The sequence below is a fragment of the Erythrolamprus reginae genome, chromosome 3 (assembly GCF_031021105.1).
Source record: "Erythrolamprus reginae isolate rEryReg1 chromosome 3, rEryReg1.hap1, whole genome shotgun sequence".
Classification (NCBI taxonomy): Eukaryota; Metazoa; Chordata; class Lepidosauria; order Squamata; family Dipsadidae; genus Erythrolamprus; species Erythrolamprus reginae.
Window position 1 is genome coordinate 149748360 of NC_091952.1, and position 17286 is coordinate 149765645.

Genomic DNA, 17286 nt, shown 5'->3' on the forward strand with positions numbered 1-17286 from the left:
CTGTTCTGTTTAAGAAAAGTAACAAATCTTCTGTTCCCGGGTCACCCTGACCCGGACCGAAAACTCTTCATTTGCAGTGCTTATGTTTGGTCAATTTGAATACTTTTTTCACTTGGAAAGTAGTCTGAACATTTCTGCACACAATGATATGAAAATTGAACTGAAGAAATTAATCCTTATTGGTTTATTTTGCACATAAATATGCCTCCCCCCCCCGTTTTTGTGAATTTTCTTTAGGTTTATTGATAATTATGCCTGCAAAATACATTCTATTTTACTAAAGTTGGTATGGGATTGGTAGCTTGAACATTTCTGAACATAATGATATGAAAATTGAACTGGAAAAATTGATGCATATTGGTTTATTTTGTTGATGAAATGCACGCCCCCCCGTTTTTTTTAAATAGTCTTCACTTTATGGATAGTTTTGCTAGCAAAATACATTCTATTTTACTAAAGTTGGTGTGGGATTGGTAGCTTGAACATTTCTGAACATAATGATATGAAAATTGAACTGGAAAAATTGATGCATATTGGTTTATTTTGCACATAAATGTATGCCTCCCCCCGTGTTCAATTATTTCAATTTATATAAAAATTATGCTGTTAATTTCAAACTTACATACTTTTTTTTAGTAAAATGGATTTGTTTCATAAAATTAGTTCTCTGGCTACAATGTGGTTGATTTTCAAAAGGATATTCCAAATATTTCTAGACAAATATGTATAAACAGTGACAATAATGGCACATAGCAAGGCCGGGGGGTGGGGGGGTGGCCCTTTTGTGGCAAAAATAAACCAATAAGAACCATTTTTTTCAGTTCATTTATATTTTTCTTATATTCAGAAATGTTCAATTTAGTATATCAAACCTTTTGGGGGAAAATTCCTTAGGGATTTGTAGCCTTAAAAAATAGAAATTGACACGAAATTAAAAAAGGATGGGGGGAGGGGCTTTTTGATCAAAATAAAAATATAAGTCTCAATTTTTCCAGTTCAATTTTCATATCATTATGTTCATAAATGTTCAAACTAGTTTTCCAGTTGAAAAGGTTTTCAAAAAGATCAAATTCAAGTACCTAAAAAAATTATTTTTGGTCCGGTCATATACGAACAGAAACAGACTCGAAGTTATGATTTTTTTTTGCCCAGAAAACAATTAGCCACCACCCCAAAAATATTTTTTGATGATCAGCATTGTTAAATTGAGTAAATGAATGCCTAAGATTTTAAAGAATATTTTGGATTTGGAGCATAAAAAAATAAAAAGTGAAAATGGTTGCAAGCAGCCGAGGGGGGGGGGGGAGGCCTTATTTCTGATATTAAAAAACCAATAAGAATCATTTTTTTCAGTTCCTTTATATTTTTCTTATATTCAGAAATGTTCAAGCTACCAATCCCACACCAACTTTAGTAAAATAGAATGCATTTTGCAAGCAAAACTATCCATAAATTGAAAAAAATTTCACAAAAACGGGGGGGGGCGTGCATTATATCCGCAAAATAAACCAATAAGATTTACTTTTTTCATTTCAATTTTCATATCATTGTGTGCAGAAATGTTCAGACTACTTTCCAAGTGAAAAAAGCTTTCAAAAAGACCAAACATAAGCACTGCAAATGAAGAGTTTTCGGTCCGGGTCAGGGTGACCCGGGAACAGAAGATTTGTAACTTTTTTTGCCCAGCAAAAACTAAGCCCCCCACCCCCCAAAAAAAATTCTCATAGAGAGAACCCCTGAAATGATGAAAAGTCATGAAATTTCAAGTTTCAGATATGCAGGGAAAATTTTTTTACAGGGACTCAAACTTGGCTTCGGGTCGCATACGACCCGAACAGAACAGCAGGGTTTTAAGTAAAATTTGAAGACGGCTCTTTCTCTAGGCCCTGGGTTAAGGAATTGTGTTTTGCACACATTTTTAGAAAAAAATTATCAGAGCTTGATCCTTTTTGCTTTCTGTCATTTTTATCTGATTTTACCAGTGGAGGATTTGTGTCGGCTGTTTTTGCTCCTGTCCAGTATTGGTTGACTTAGGCTGTCCTAAAAATGTGATTGTAAAAAATAAGTTGCTCTTTTTTTTAATGGTAGCCTCAATGCTGTGGAACAGCCTCTCAGGCAAGATCAGGCTAGCCCCCTGCTTGTTAATGTTTCAGAAGCGTTTAGAAATAGTTGTTCTGAAGGGGCTTCTTTTGATTTTTGCATGCCATTTTCATTTGTGTTGTTTATAGTTTTCCATATGGGTGGTGTTATTGTTTTACTGTTTTTATAGCTATGATAGCAGGGGTGTTTTACGTTATACTCTATGTAAGCCATCCAGAGTCTCTGAATTGCCACAGGGCAGAAATGTAGAAAATCATTCATACCCCATTTCAGCGTAGCTATTGTGATATTATACAGTACTTCCCATTTGGAAGTGGCAGCATTGAAGTTGCTTTGGACTTTCTCCCATCTTATCATAATTGAATTATCTTTCTAGAAGTGATACTTAAGAATATATACTTATATTTGCGGGCTTGTGACTTAATCTTGTTGCAGTGGTCTAGTTGTAAACAATGAATGTATTTACGGCATTTGCTTTTTGAGAAACAATGAACAACAGCACTTTTCTTCTGCTTCTAGTTGATGGAAGTTGGTCCTGTTGGTCATCATGGTCCAAGTGCTCTGCTACTTGTGGAAGTGGCCATTATATGAGGACTCGCTCCTGTTCAAACCCAGCACCGGCTTATGGAGGTGACATCTGTTTAGGGCTCCACACCGAAGAAGCACTTTGCAATACAGAACAATGCCCAGGTTTGAAACGTTCTGTTTGTTTTCTCACCAGTTGTAGAACAGACATTGTGAAGAATTAGATTAAATTAGGCAGCACGTTTAGAATTATTTACTGTTTCTACATTTGTTTTCCTTTTTACATATGTTATACTGAGGAAGATCTTTTAGTTTATCTAAAGCCATAGGTTAGGTGATGTAGGAATAATGGAACCAGATCTAGAATTCCAATCCAGCTTCATGGGGGATCTAGAAGTAGGTTTCATTCATCCCATTGGGATGGTCCTGATATGATGCCCTCATCTGTTAATCTAGGTTAGGCCCTGCCGTATGAACCTATTGTATTGCTCTAATACTCGCTGTTGAGCCATATAATCCATGCAGACATGCTCTGAAGATTTCTCGGAATGGAATTAGCCACAACAAAAGATAGCATACAAGGTGGAAATCATGTTTTCACTGATAAAAACTGAAGATGCTGAAGCAGAAAACTCAGGTTCTCTTCCAACTGGATAAGTTGTCTAATTCCAGTTGGAAGCCACATGGAAAGCAACGGTCAGACCAGTCCTTTGCTTAGCTATATTTTCCACTTGTATTTGCAGGTTTTACCTTTTCCGTTTCTAACTAATTCAACTGTAACACACTGTGGGGCAGTGCATAATTATTTATTAGATTTGTATGCCGCCCCTCTCCGCAGACTCGGGGCGGCTCACAGCAATAATAAACAATATACAGCAACAAATCTAATAATCAAAAAATTAAAAAACCCTTATTTAAAAATAAAACATACACACAAACATACCATGCATAAAATACATATAGGCCAGGGGAGATGTCTCAATTCCCCCATGCCTGACGGCAGAGGTGGCTCTTAAGAAGTTTACGAAAGGCAAGGAGTGTGGGGGCAATCCTAATCTCGTGGGGGCGGGGGGCGGGAAGCTGGCTCCAAAGGCTTAAACTTACTGCTATTGGTATCCCTTTGCATTAGCTGGTTATTGTGTCAGTCTCATTTTGTAAAACCTGTAAAATGTTCTTGCCTGCTAATTAACACCTAGTGCTAAAAGGAAGAAGGCTGGATGGAAGATATATCTATACCTGGGGGAGGGGGAAGCTGTAGGGCCGAAAGGGGGGGGTGTTCTTCCCCACTTTATCTTCCCCACTTTTATCATTTATTTACCAGTTTTCTCCAGAAGTTTAGCTTCCAATATCAATCTTTCCCGGTCAGGATAGGCTATAACCCAGGCTAAAACTACACCTTACACTCAATAAGAGTAGATAGTGCTTCTCATATTAGCTTCTCCCCAGTTGTCAAGAACTGATAAACTCTCCAATCCTGCATGATCATGGTGTCATTTTCATCACTTTGCCATCAATAGTAGCACCCAGTGATGTGGAACAAAAACAAGATTAATAACTGTTCCACCTTTAAGTTTATATGTATGTATGTATGTATGTATGTATGTATGTATGTATGTATGTATGTATGTATGTAACCCTTAATTCTGGTGTATTTTATTTCCCCAAAAGCTAAAGGTATTTTAATTTAAAGTTGACAGAATTTCTATATATGCTCCTCCACCATCTGTTTCCCTTCTATATCTGTTTCTCTAAGGATGTAGGTGTGGATACCAGAAAATTTTTGAACAGAGAAAAGTGGTTGAGTTTAATTTGTTCCTCATTAGGGTAGGTGAATTGCTGAAGCTCACACTGTTGAGCCATCTAGATCCAACAAAGCACACCGAAAGATGTAATGTTAAATGTAAACTCTGCATTTTTTAAAATTTGCACATTTTTAAATCAACATAATGTTGGTCTAAATCAGGGGTGTCAAATTTGCACATAGTTGTCACGTGATGTATCGTGACTTTTTACTCCCTCGCTAAAACAGGGGTGGGTGTGATTAGTGTGTGATTCAATCGGATCATGAGCCGCAAGTTTGACACCCCTGGTCTAAAACATAATCATTGTTCCAGTGCATTGATAGTCCATGCAGAATCAGGTTAATATGCTAAAAATGGAAAAGATTGAAGATTGGGATAGGAGAAAATGTAAAGGGAGCACATAGTGGACTGATAGTCCCTTCATGGGCTGTTGACTTTTGTCTGTTGCAGATAGTTGGTCAGACTGGTCGGACTGGTCAGGTTGTGATGCATCTGGAGTCCGGGTCCGCACTCGCCAGTGTAATGTTTTATTTCCTGTGGGTCAGCAGTGCTTTGGGAATACGACTGAAAGTCAGCCTTGTGATTTTGATTCCAATTTCATACCAGGTAAGAGCAAGCACAGATGATACCCTAATGTGATTCCTGAATAACAAGCATGGTTAGATAGCTGCAACCTTGCCGAAAATGGACTGAGATATTAAAATGAAGAATTAAAGGCTTGTCTCTGTTCAGTAAGATGGAGCTGGAGGAAGAGACAAGGATGATTTACTTGTTTTTCCACTTATCCCAAATGAACATGCCAATCCAGTTGATTGATTTAATTGTCTTCTTTCTCCTACCTTGGCTTTTACATTCTGCTGACATTGCTATACAGCAATGTTGCTCAACCTTGGCAGCTTGAAGATGTTTGGACTTCAATTCCCAGAATTCCCTGGCCAGCTCTTCAAGTCACCATGGTTGAGAAACATTATTGCATGTAATACTAGTTTAATAAAATTATTATGATTGGTTGCAGTCAGGCAGAGGTACATTTTGATCCACCTATCTAGTGCTTCCCAAGGACCTGGGTTAGGCATTATTATTATTATTATTATTATTATTATTATTATTATTATTATTAATTTCTTTTATTCATTAAACATGAAACTCAGTCAACTGGACATTTAAAAATGCACCACAAATATCACTGACTGGTGCTAATGATTGATACGGGTTGCTGCCAGCATCCTAGGTGTTAACCAAGTACCTTCTTAAAATAATAATAATAATAATAATAATAATAATAATAACAACAACAACAACAACAATAATAAATATTGCTGTATCTACTTACTGGATTTGAGTGCATTATTGTTCTGACAAATTAGCAACTTGTGTTGCGTACTTAAGGTATCCTTTGAGGAATAATTTGCTTGCAGTCAAATGAAATTTACTTAGACATTTTTCACCATTCAGCTGTTAATTCAGTTATTTCCTATTGCAGATATAACCGTTGCAAGAACCAGCAGTATGAAAGAAAAAAGATGTGGTGGTAAGATTCTTCCTTTTTGCCTTATTTGTGATAATTATTCCTCTTTTTCCACCCTCAACACTTTCATGAGAGTTTGTTCTATTTTTCTTACACCAGCCAAGACTGGAATTGCACACTTCAAATTTCTGTTACTCTCCTGTGCTCCATTAGTGGGTAATTGATGCAATGCAGTATTTAACACTTGGGTTTTTTGTGTGCTCTGAGCTTGCAGACCTTCCATTTCCAGGAGACCTAATATCATTGTTGTGAATGGAAAAATGAAGTTTACAGAATGTTTAGGCATAGTGGCTTGTCCTGCCAGTCTTGTTGGGGATGCAGTTTCTTCCTTAATGGTTCCATGATTAGGATGTTGTTTCTTCCCCAGTTGTTTATCTAGGGCTGTTTGCTGCTTATCTGGGTGATGGTTGCTATGGAGAGTTGATCTGGGATCTGGGTTTCCTTCCTTGGCATTTGGTTATATTTTAAATGGTATCTACATGGGATTTATCTCAGAGTGTCTGTTGATTTGTCAGAATGTCAGTATTATTGTACCATTCACTATTCATGTTAGATTATGCTAGGTACCACTGGGAATCTTTTGATTATGGCATTATAAGCAACAGTGAAGGCATAGTAAAGAATTCTTTTCTTGTATTTCTTTAGAATTGGGATTAATTCTTTCACTGCAGTCTGACTCTTTCTTGCTTATGGATAAATTAAGGCATTGTGCAAGCCTTGACAGGTAGTTATAACATTTGATGGTCCCAGTATTTTTAGTGCATTTGAATCTAAATCTCTGGCAATGAATAATTTTGGCAGCTCAGTCATGATGCTGATGGAAGTTGGTATGTGAATTTTTGCTGCAGCCAGTGATCAAATGCTCAATTGTTTCATTCTTTCCCACTACAAAGTCCGCATTTGCTGTTGTTTTACATGTTGAATTTACACCTTCTTGTAGTCAGTTGATAAAGCTGGTTCTTGAGATGCTAAAATAATGCCTTCAGTTTCTTTAGCACACCTGATTTTAACCAACTCTATGTGGGTTTTTATTGGTATTATTATTTTATCCAGACTATTCATAGATATTACATCAAAGCAGCAAACATATTTAATACTCTTGCCTCTGTTTTCTCCCCAACAACAATCTTCCGAGGTGGTTGGGCTGAGAGAGAATGACTGGCCCAAAAGTCAACCAGTGGTTTTCGTGCAAATCTAGAATTCAACGTTTCCCAGTTTCTAGGCCAGCAGTTTTACCACTACATCAACTAGCTGTCCATACGATTGCGGTGGTCTTGCAAACTTGTTCTGCTCTAAAAATAGGCAGGAAATTCAGAAAGCGGAATTCTGTCATCACTATAAAATTTAGTATTTTACTTTGCTTCCAAAATAAGTAATATACAAAAAAATTATAACATGTAAACTAAATAAGGTATTGATTTTCTTTTCTCACTCATCTAATTTGTAGAATTTAATCTGTTCCACATGACGGCCGTGGGGTTGAGTAGCTCAATTCTTGGGTGCCTTCTGACACTTCTGGTTTACACTTATTGCCAGCGATATCAGCAACAGTCTCATGATGCTACTGTCATTCATCCAGTATCCCCAGCACCCTTGAACACCAACATCACCAATCACCTTAACAAACTGGACAAGTATGATTCTGTGGATGCCATTAAGGTAAGGAATCAATAGTGACCATTTGTTGTCAAATGTAGATACACAAATTTCATTGGAAATTTATTTAATTTACCCCTCTCCATAGACTCGGGATGGCTCGCTCACAACAATAATGAAACAATGTACAAATCTAATATTTAAAAGTAACTAAAAACCCCTTATTTAAAAAGCAAGACATACACACAAACAAACATACCATGCATAAACTGTATAGGCCTGGGGGAGATGTCTCAATTCCCCCATGCCTGACGGCAGAGGTGGGTTTTAAGGAGTTTACGAAAGGCAAGGAGGGTGGGGGCAATCATAATCACCAGGGGGAGCTGGTTCCAGAGGGTTGGGACCACCACAGAGAAGGCTCTTCCCCTGGGTCCCGCCAGACGGCATTGTTTACTATGACCGTGACAGCGAATCTATGGTACGCATGCCACAGGTGACACACAGAGCTATATCTGAGGGCATTGACCGATGTCAGCTCCAGTGCGCATGCACAAGTTGGCTAGCTGATTTTTAGCCTTGGGGAAGGACGTTTTCGCCCTCCACAGGCTTCAGGAGGCTCCCCTGAAGCCTCTGGAGGATGAAAAATGGCCCAACGGGCAAACCTGAAGTCTTTTTATCCAAACTTCTTGTTTGCCTGTTGGGCCATTTTTTGCACTCCAGAGGCCTCAGGGAAGCTTCCTGAAGTCCCTGGAGTGCGAAAAATGGCCAATGGGGGTCATGCACACATATGCAGTGTGGCACATATGTGTTTGTGTGGGGGGGTGTTGTGTGCTGGCCCGTGTGTGCACTCCCATTTTTGGCACTGAAAAAGGTTTGCAATCACTACTATGGGCTGTTTCAGGAGGGGCATAGCTAGACTTCCAGTGTTACAGTCAAGCTCACAATCCTCCAGAATTCTAATTTTGAAGTGACAGATGAACATAATCCACTGAGCTTTTTCAATGCATTTAATTTTATTAAATTATTTGGGTTTTTTTGTTTTAGTCATGCCTATTTTTGTCAAAATGACCTCAGGTATGGCATACAGAGTATTAAGCATGGCTCTCAATTCCAAAAAGCAAGTGTGTTCCTAGTATGCATAAAGGAACATAATTCATACTGTTGAACCAGCATTAGAACTGATTCTGTTTCTAGATTTGATCAGGCAGAACTTCTCTTGAATTATATGGCAGCACTTTAAAGCAGTTTTCACATCCTGATTATATTTGCTGACTTCTAAAGCCATCTGCCACGTCATAGGGAGACTGGTATGCAAATTCTGTGGTATCTCTAGTGGTGCTCAAATCTTTCAAATGTTAAAGTGATGTAAGTTATGGTTTCCTCATCATCATCTGTTTTATATATTTTTCAACAATTATTTGTCACATTATTCAAATTTTGTTCTTTCATGTTGCCCACAATTGTTGACAACAAAATGTCAACAAAATAATTGTTTTTAAACCACTTCCTATTTTATTTGAATATATCTTTTTACTGGATTTCTTTTTTTTTTTTCGTATTCCCAAATTTCTACCATAATGTTGGCTTCTCTTTCTCTTCTCTTCACTGCACCTCATAAATATACATTTATTTTAATGAGAATTTACTCTTTTCCTTTTCTTATTCTTTTCCCAGGCATTTAATAAAAATAATCTCATCCTAGAAGAACAAAACAAGTACTTCAATCCACATCTCACCGCAAAAGCGTATTCCAATGCCTATTTTACGGATTTGAATCACTATGATGAATATTAAAAAGGCATCTGCTAATTTCATATGGGTCTCCAAGATGTGAACCCTCTGTGTGAATATCAGATTGTTAATACCATGTTGTTGCCAGCTTTAAACACAACAAAAAACACTCTGTTGTGTTGGTACAATCTTGCAGTAAAGAAACAACTTTGGTAATGCAATATTTGTATTGTGTTGTACATTGGAACTATGCAGGCAAGAAATAAAATGTCTTGTGTAGGACACTTTGGGGCTTGCTACCATCCTACTAATTCATCTCTTCAGTTTCTCAGTTATGTATGGGAAGGGCCTTCTGGATGCAGCGTTCTCATTTGCCTAAGAGACAACTCTTCCATGAATTGGAAGCCAAGGGAGAAAATAGCAGATTGTTGAATGAAATTACTCTTAGCAGCAGAGGCCTTAAGCACTTCATCCTCCATGCCAGATTAGGATATTGATGCAGTATGTCCTAAAGAAGCTGGTCGTTTGTATGGTTCCACCATTATGGTGCAAGCTCTGTAGCTGGCATGCACCACAGAGGAACAGAAGAACAAGCAGCATAGTAAATCTAGAAATAGGCACGGTTTGTTTCAATCGGCCAGGATGGAATGATTTGTAGAAAATAAATAAGGGCTCGCTGAATTCTGCATGATATTGCCATAGATAGAGTTCTGTACCAAGCAAGGACACCTGCATCCTGAGCACCAGTTTGCAGCCTATACGTAAGGATCCACCTGGAATGTTCATTATGAAACTGACAAACTGTGTTTTATATTTTTGTTGCATTTATGTACTGAAAGAAAAAGATGAAAGCTGCAAAAGGAAAACCAAAACAGCAAGAAAAACCTTATTCTAAAGCATATCAAACTTCAAACAGATCATTTCTTAAACTCCACCCTAAACATTCTGAAGGAATAATATTGTTCAATGTTTCTATTACAATTCTAAAGAAACAGGGTGCCACCCTTATCTTTCAAAAGAGTAAATTGTTTTGTAATATCATCTGTCTCCTTCTTTGTCACTAAATTGTTTATGCTGTTGAAAGTGTTTTAAGTGTCCATCTAAGATTTTTTTTTACATTCCATGAAAAAGACAACATATTTTTTTTAAAAACCACATTAAAATATAGCCAAGCAATTTTTAAAAACTGAGACATCCTATTTAGGAACTAAAAACTCCATGATAATCACAAGTCCAAAAGGAGATTTTTTTAAAAAATGGGACAGAAAAAGTTTAAAAACTGAAAAGAAACTGGTTATAATCCCAGTGAATGAGATGTGTTGAAAATATATACAAGCACACCCCTAATCACAAGCCAAGTGGCCCTTCAATCTCTCAAAGAAATGAAAATAAAAAAGTTAAACTATAAAAACAACTTTGCTATGAATAAGCAATGAACATCTGTATAGCTACTATATCAAAAACAGATAAACAACCCTTCAGAGCATATTCCTGCTATAAACAAAAATAAAATTGGGGGGAAAAGAATAACTTGTTTAATTCCTTGAACTTGCTGAATGATTTCATTTATGGAATCTAATCCAGAAAAGTAATGATCATCTTTGCATTTCAATTTGAAGACTCAATTTGCTGAGATTAAATGCAGGATAAGATCCCATGCTTTACTGTAAATCCTAAGAGACTTATAACAGCAAGAGTGGCTTTCTTTGCTGAGCATAAATGGAAGCCTAGTTTCAATTTCCAGCTTGACTGCAAATCAAGTCTAAACTCTCCATAATTATTACTGTAGACTGATCAGGAATGTTTAGAAATGGTAATTTATTTCTACGAAATAGACCTTGTAAACAGGTCCCTTCATCTTGAAGAGCCTTTCTTAATTTCAACAGATGGCTTGTGCCTGCCTGAAGATCCATTCCTGCTTTTGCTCTGCTTTTCTTAAGAGCAGATGAAAAAGCACAAGTGCTTCTATTTTTAATACTGTTTTAGAAATTAAGCTAAAATGTAAAATGGTGACATGTGTTAAGCAAACCATTACTATAATTTGATGCATCAAGATTGTAACCCTCAACTTTTTGTGTCAAGGAATAAGCCCAGTGTATTGTGGAAGTGATTTCTGAGTAGACGTAAGTATTGTGCTATACAGTAAGTGGACTTTGTCATCAGCATGTAAATAGAGGAAGTGCTTACTTGTGTATAATTTTTATTTTTCTCCTGGCAGATTTAGTATCAGCCGCAGGAAACAGCAAGCTCTGTTTTACATCAGTTCACCGCTGCCTTGTTACAAGGCAATGTTATCCATAGAGATGTCACTGTCTTTAAGAAATAATTCAACTATTCAGTTCCTAGAACATAGGGTTTGTAACAAATATGTTGGCCCACAAACCATAATTTTCACTTCCCTAAGGATGCATCAAATGAGAGGCTGCATCTTTTACATTTATATTATCTTGGCTACATGCCTTGTGTTTGAAGATGAGGGTCTCTGGTCATCTCTTTTCCTACCATCTAACCAACTTGAATTCAACTGTGGGTGGCAGTTTTATCTCAGAGAAAAGGGCCTCCTTCCTGACAATATGGGAATGATTACTACCCATCAATAGTGGGCATATAGTTGCATTTATATATAGGGAGAGCCAGTTTTTGCAAATTAAACAAGTGAGCAGGGCTGGGGCCACAAACGAAATCAGCTTTTCTTTTCTTTTTTGTCAATCAGAAATTTTGTCTCTCTAAAAAAATGTGTCTATCAATTAGATCAGACAAAAAAAAAAGTGATACTATATGTTATTGGTATGCGGCAATAATAGAACATTTCAATATGCTTTGTGATTTCCTCCCCCAACCCCCATCAATTCCAAGTCAGGGAGGGCTATCCTGAGTCTCTTCTTAATACTACCTCTGTTCCTAGCATTCAAAGTATGTTTTTATCACTTTTGCTTACATAACAGCTTATGACTTATTTGTTTCCGGGCATCTCCTTGGCTCTCTACAAATAAAGAGGTTTATTAATGGGTCATGTTAAACATAAGTGCTAGTGTAGCATTTGAAAAATTCTAATTGCATATAAGTGCCATGAAAACGATTGTCTTAATTCCTATTTCGGTTGCCTAATTCTCTTCTGAACATCTTAGATTTTGTGTATCAGGGCAAAACCAAGAAGCAGAATCTTCCTTTCCATGAAATAGGCTTCATGGAGGACAGAACACATTAGAACACAGAATGGATTAATGTCAAGAACTGTGGAGGATTAAAGTATCTGACAACCCCTTTTAAGGATGCTTGAGGAAAAGCAGCAGTTAATTTCCCCCATGGTATGTTGGCTTGCAGCCACCACTATTCCATCAGGAAAATGGGGGCACTTTTCACCCATAATCGGAGGTTGTAGAGAATCATGAAGGGTCATATGTGGTCTAGCACAGTGATAGCAAACCAATGGCATGTGTACCATAGGTGGCACACAGAGCTATATCTGAGGGCACACAAAGTGTTGCCCTATGTCAGCTCCAGTGCACATGAGCTGGCCAACTGATTTTCAGCCATTTGTGCTCTCCCCAGGCTTTAGGAAAGCCTCCTGAAACCTGGGAATGGTGAAGAACAGGCCAACAAAGTCTGGTTGGCCTGTTGTTCACCATCCCCAGGCTTCAGGAGTCTGTGCGCATGCTTGCAGGGGGAGGGGAGCAGGGGGGATTGTGCCCATGTGCAGGGGGAGGGCATAGGTGTGGGCAGCGCTAGGGAATTCTGGAAATTGAAGTCCACAAGTCTTAAAATAGCCAGGTTTGGACACCTTTGCTTTAACAGAAATGCTGATGTTCAGATTTGGAAATTCAATTCACCTAAAGCAGTGGTTCTCAAACTTTCCAATGCCGCGACCCTTTAATACAGTTTCTCATGTTGTGGTGACCCCCAACCATAGGTCTAGCACCAATTCTTCCAACAGAGCTTTAAGCTGATTGGCAGGAAAGTCAAAGGGACACCCCTCTGTAAACGCCTGATTGGTCGGATTGTAGAAATGTTTCAAGGCGCCAGAATAGAAGCTTTGGTTCCTAACACCATGGGAAATTTATCTTTTCCCATGGTCTTAGGTGACCCCTGTGAAACAGTCATTCAACCCCCAAAGGGGTCCCGATCCCCAGGTTGAGAACCACTGACCTAAAGGGTGGTCAGATCTTCTCCATGCTGTAGAAGAATTGATTTTTTTTCCTTTTTATTCCTCCTTATATTGGGCAGCAAACGCGCATGTCCATACTCAAAACAAGAGTTCAGTAAGGGAAATTAACTCATAAACTAAATTTAATAGGACATATCTCTCTGAAAACAATCCATCCAGCCTCTCCCCTTCAGATCATTGGGTGAAAACAAAGGGCAGTCCTCTTCAGAACAGGCATGAACCTTTATGCCAGGGGTCTCCAATCATGGTCCAATTAAGACTTGTGGACTTCAACTCCCAGAATTCCCCAGCCAGCCTTGCTTTGCATAGATAGGGAACTCATTAAATTTGCAGATAATACCAAACTGGCAGGAATAGTCAACTCTCCAGAAGATAGTTGCAAAATACGGAAGGATCTTGAGCTGTCAAACAAAATTAATTCAATGGTAAAAAAGTAAGGTTCTACATTTAGGCAAGAAAAACAAAATGCACTGGTACAGTATACTCAACAGTAATAACTATGAAAGGGATCTTGGAGTCCTAGTGGACAATCATTTAAATATGAGCCAGCTGTGTGCAGCAGCTGCCTCAAAAGCCAACACAGTTCTAGGTTGCATTAACAGGGATACACCCAAAATCACCTGAAGTGTTAATACCACTTTATAAGGCCTTGGTAAGGCCACACTTGGAATGCTGCATTCAATTTTGGGTACCATGATGCTTAAAGGATGTTGAGACTCTAGAAATAATGTAGAGAAGAGCAGCAAAGATGATTAGGGGATTGGAGGCTAAAACACGAAGAATGGTTACAGGAACTGGGTATGTCTAGTTTAATGAAAAGATGTACTAGGGGAGACATGATAGTGTGTGCCAATATCTCAGGGGTTGCCACAAAGAAGAGGGAGTCAACCTATTCTTCAAAGCACCTGAGGGTAGAACAAGAAGCAATGGATGGAAAATGATTAAGGAGAGAAGTGACTTAGAACTAAGGAGAAATTTCCCAACAGTTAGAACAATTAATCAGTAGAACAGCTTGCCTCCAGAAGTTGTGAATGCTCCAAGGCTGGCAGTTTTTAAGAAGATGTTGGATAACTATTTGTCTGAAGTAGTGTAGGGTTTCCTGCAGGGGTTGGACTAAAGATCTCCAAGGTCCCTTCCAACTCGTTGTTATTATTAAGTCCACAAGTCTTAAAGTGGCCAAGATTGGAAACCCTTGCTTTATGCAATCATCGCCATCACTGCATAAATTTCCATATGTGTTTCACTCCTGCTTGGCCCCTTTTGCCAAATCCCACCACCCCACGCCAGTATGGTAGAACTGGACAAGGAAGAACTGATTTATGGGTAGTGGTTGATTACAAAATTACAGCAGTTGTGAAAAATGGAAGACCAACAACCAGCCCTTGCAGTATCCCTATGATCATGTGCTTGGAATTTGTGCTCATTTATGATGATTGAGCGCCTGTAATCTCGAGTCTGCCATTTGCGACCTTCATAGAGGCTTTGAGCAAACAAAAGTTAATGGGATAGCTGGCAGGCAATTGCAAGTTGCAGTCATATGACCTCACATCATGACTGCTGGTATTTGGTTTTATGACCATAGCTTGGCATTTAAGTTGGCAATCACTTGATGTCTCATTTTACACAAGGATGGGAGGCAAAGGAGTCAAATTATGTTTCATTTTATGGTTGCATTACTTAGCAACAATGTTTCTGGTCCCAATTATAGTGTGAAACTGAGGAGTGCTCGAACTGTGCTGGGCTACTGTTGTCACCACTATAGGAGAAAGACCCAGAAATGTTGATAATTATGTTTTTGTAGATCAGCCATAAAGTTTTAATGTTTTTTCATAGTGCAAAAGAAAGAAACCGCACCTTATTCTTTCCCTAATCATCACATGGAAATTAATGAGAGTTGCTAGGCTACCAGAAATTTGTTCCAGGCTTGTAAGCAGAATAATATTTTAGAGAGCCAATCTCATTTATGTTTTAGACTTTTCTCTGCAACTAATGAAATAAAAGATCTTCAAACTGAAATTCTATCAACACACAATTGGGTTTTGATCCCTGGTGTACTCTTTGTATTTGTCATGGAGTTGTTATGACTTCACCATCCAAGTGGGGGGGAGGGGGAGAAACATAGTTAGGAAAAGTCAAACCTAAGCTGCAATTGTATGGTCGGAAGTATGTCCTAATAAATTTAATAGGTTTTACAGTACATCTAAGTAGGAATGCATAACCTTGTATCAAAAGTATGGGATAATTGCATTCTAGGAAGGCCGATTACTTACGGTAGTTAAAAAGCTATTTTGCATGACTTTGTCTTGGTTTTTTGCACCCTGAAATTTTTAGTGATAAGTATGCCATTGGGAAGCTAGAAGGAGAATTGATCTGATCCTTCAGAGCCTACTGCATAAAAGGGGATATTTCAGAAATGCTTATTTTTGCAATCGATGCTGCCTTTGTGGACTACTGCTGTCAACCTGTACATTTGTAAATAAACATATTGCTAACAAAGCTGTCGTTTCTAACTTTTCCATCAGGGTGTGACACCTAAGATTCTGAAACATGTTCTTTTTTATCTCTTATTACCACATAAAGATCATTTTGTTGAGATTTTTAAAATTAACCTTAGTATCCTGCATTAGCAACTGCCAAGCAGGGTATCTGCCATGCAGCTTCTGTTTTAAGAGGCTGTTTTCTTTGTTGTCAGTCGGCCTGTTTATTTTAAGTCGAAAATGGGAGACATTTTCTTATCTTCATATTATAATTGTTTATTACTTAGAAATATTATAGAAAACTGGGTGATAATTGGAAGCAACCTTTTCAGCATTGGGGGAAAAACACTTATTACTCCTGGAAATAGGCACAGCCACCAGCATGTATAACATATATTAAGGGCTAGTGGATTTTAATGCTCAACCATCATTTTTGCAATTTAAGATCTTTAAAAGCTCCTAAACTGAGTATCGGCAATGAAGCTCTTCCTTTAATACCTTCTCACCTTGCTTCTGTTTAAAATAACCTTACTAGCAAAAAAAGAAAGCAAGATTTTGAAACTGCTTTGCAGGTTAAGCAAAAGCTTCTTCTGCAGGCACTAAAGTTCACCTCTGTTTGAGACGTTCATATTGAAGCATGGGATCCTCACATGACAACACAGAACCAAAATAGTTATACCTTTAAAGACGGCCTTAAGAGTTTCTTTTTTTACTGAAAACAGTAACAGTTTGCATACTATCTAACATTAAGTTTGATTCAGTCACACTTCAGAATATTTGGAGAGCATTACATTTATTCAAATCAACCCAGCTTCTTCTTTTGCAGCTTAACCCAAGGGTTTTGACAAGTCGCTATGGGACTATCACTACAGTAAAAAAATGAATGACTTTTAAATCACTTTTGAAGTAGCAGCAGTCACCTTTTAAAATAACAATAAAATGAAATATGAAATTATTTGTGCATTATTTCTCTTAAAAGCTAGTTTTTCAATTAAAAGATTATTCACACAACATGCTTTACCTGATTACCATCGTGGTTCATTTTCCTGGTTTCCACAATATTTCAAATAGTCAGCTAGCCAAGCAGGCTAGCTTCATGCAACATACAAAGGCAGTGAAAACTTGGCTCTAACCAAGGATTCCTTCCATGCTGTGTAAAATGTACTTAGTGATTAGCCCCACAACTACAGCCACTAATTCAAAAGTTGAGCTTCGTAAGGGAAATGTTTCAAATATTCATATATTTTTTCAACACTAAAGCATGCGCATTTCATTGATCATATTTAGATGAGAAGGAAATTTAACATATAGTTTTCCCTCTTCATATCAAAACACTGTTCATAGAACATTATTTGGGCAAGA

The 17286-nt window shown here is 37.8% G+C and overlaps 1 protein-coding gene across 7 annotated transcripts in view; it reads left to right on the top strand.

Moving 5' to 3' along the window:
* Positions 1-15943, top strand: part of SEMA5A (semaphorin 5A) — a 245461-nt gene extending 229518 nt beyond the window's left edge. For all 7 annotated transcript variants that reach the window (XM_070747020.1, XM_070747021.1, XM_070747016.1 and 4 more), the window contains 5 exons: positions 2620-2790; positions 4878-5033; positions 5911-5958; positions 7403-7614; positions 9226-15943. In XM_070747020.1, coding sequence (XP_070603121.1) covers positions 2620-2790; positions 4878-5033; positions 5911-5958; positions 7403-7614; positions 9226-9345 — 707 coding nt within the window. In that variant the 3' untranslated portion in view covers positions 9346-15943. The remainder of the gene's footprint in view (positions 1-2619; positions 2791-4877; positions 5034-5910; positions 5959-7402; positions 7615-9225) is intronic.
* Positions 15944-17286: the final 1343 nt, after the last annotated feature.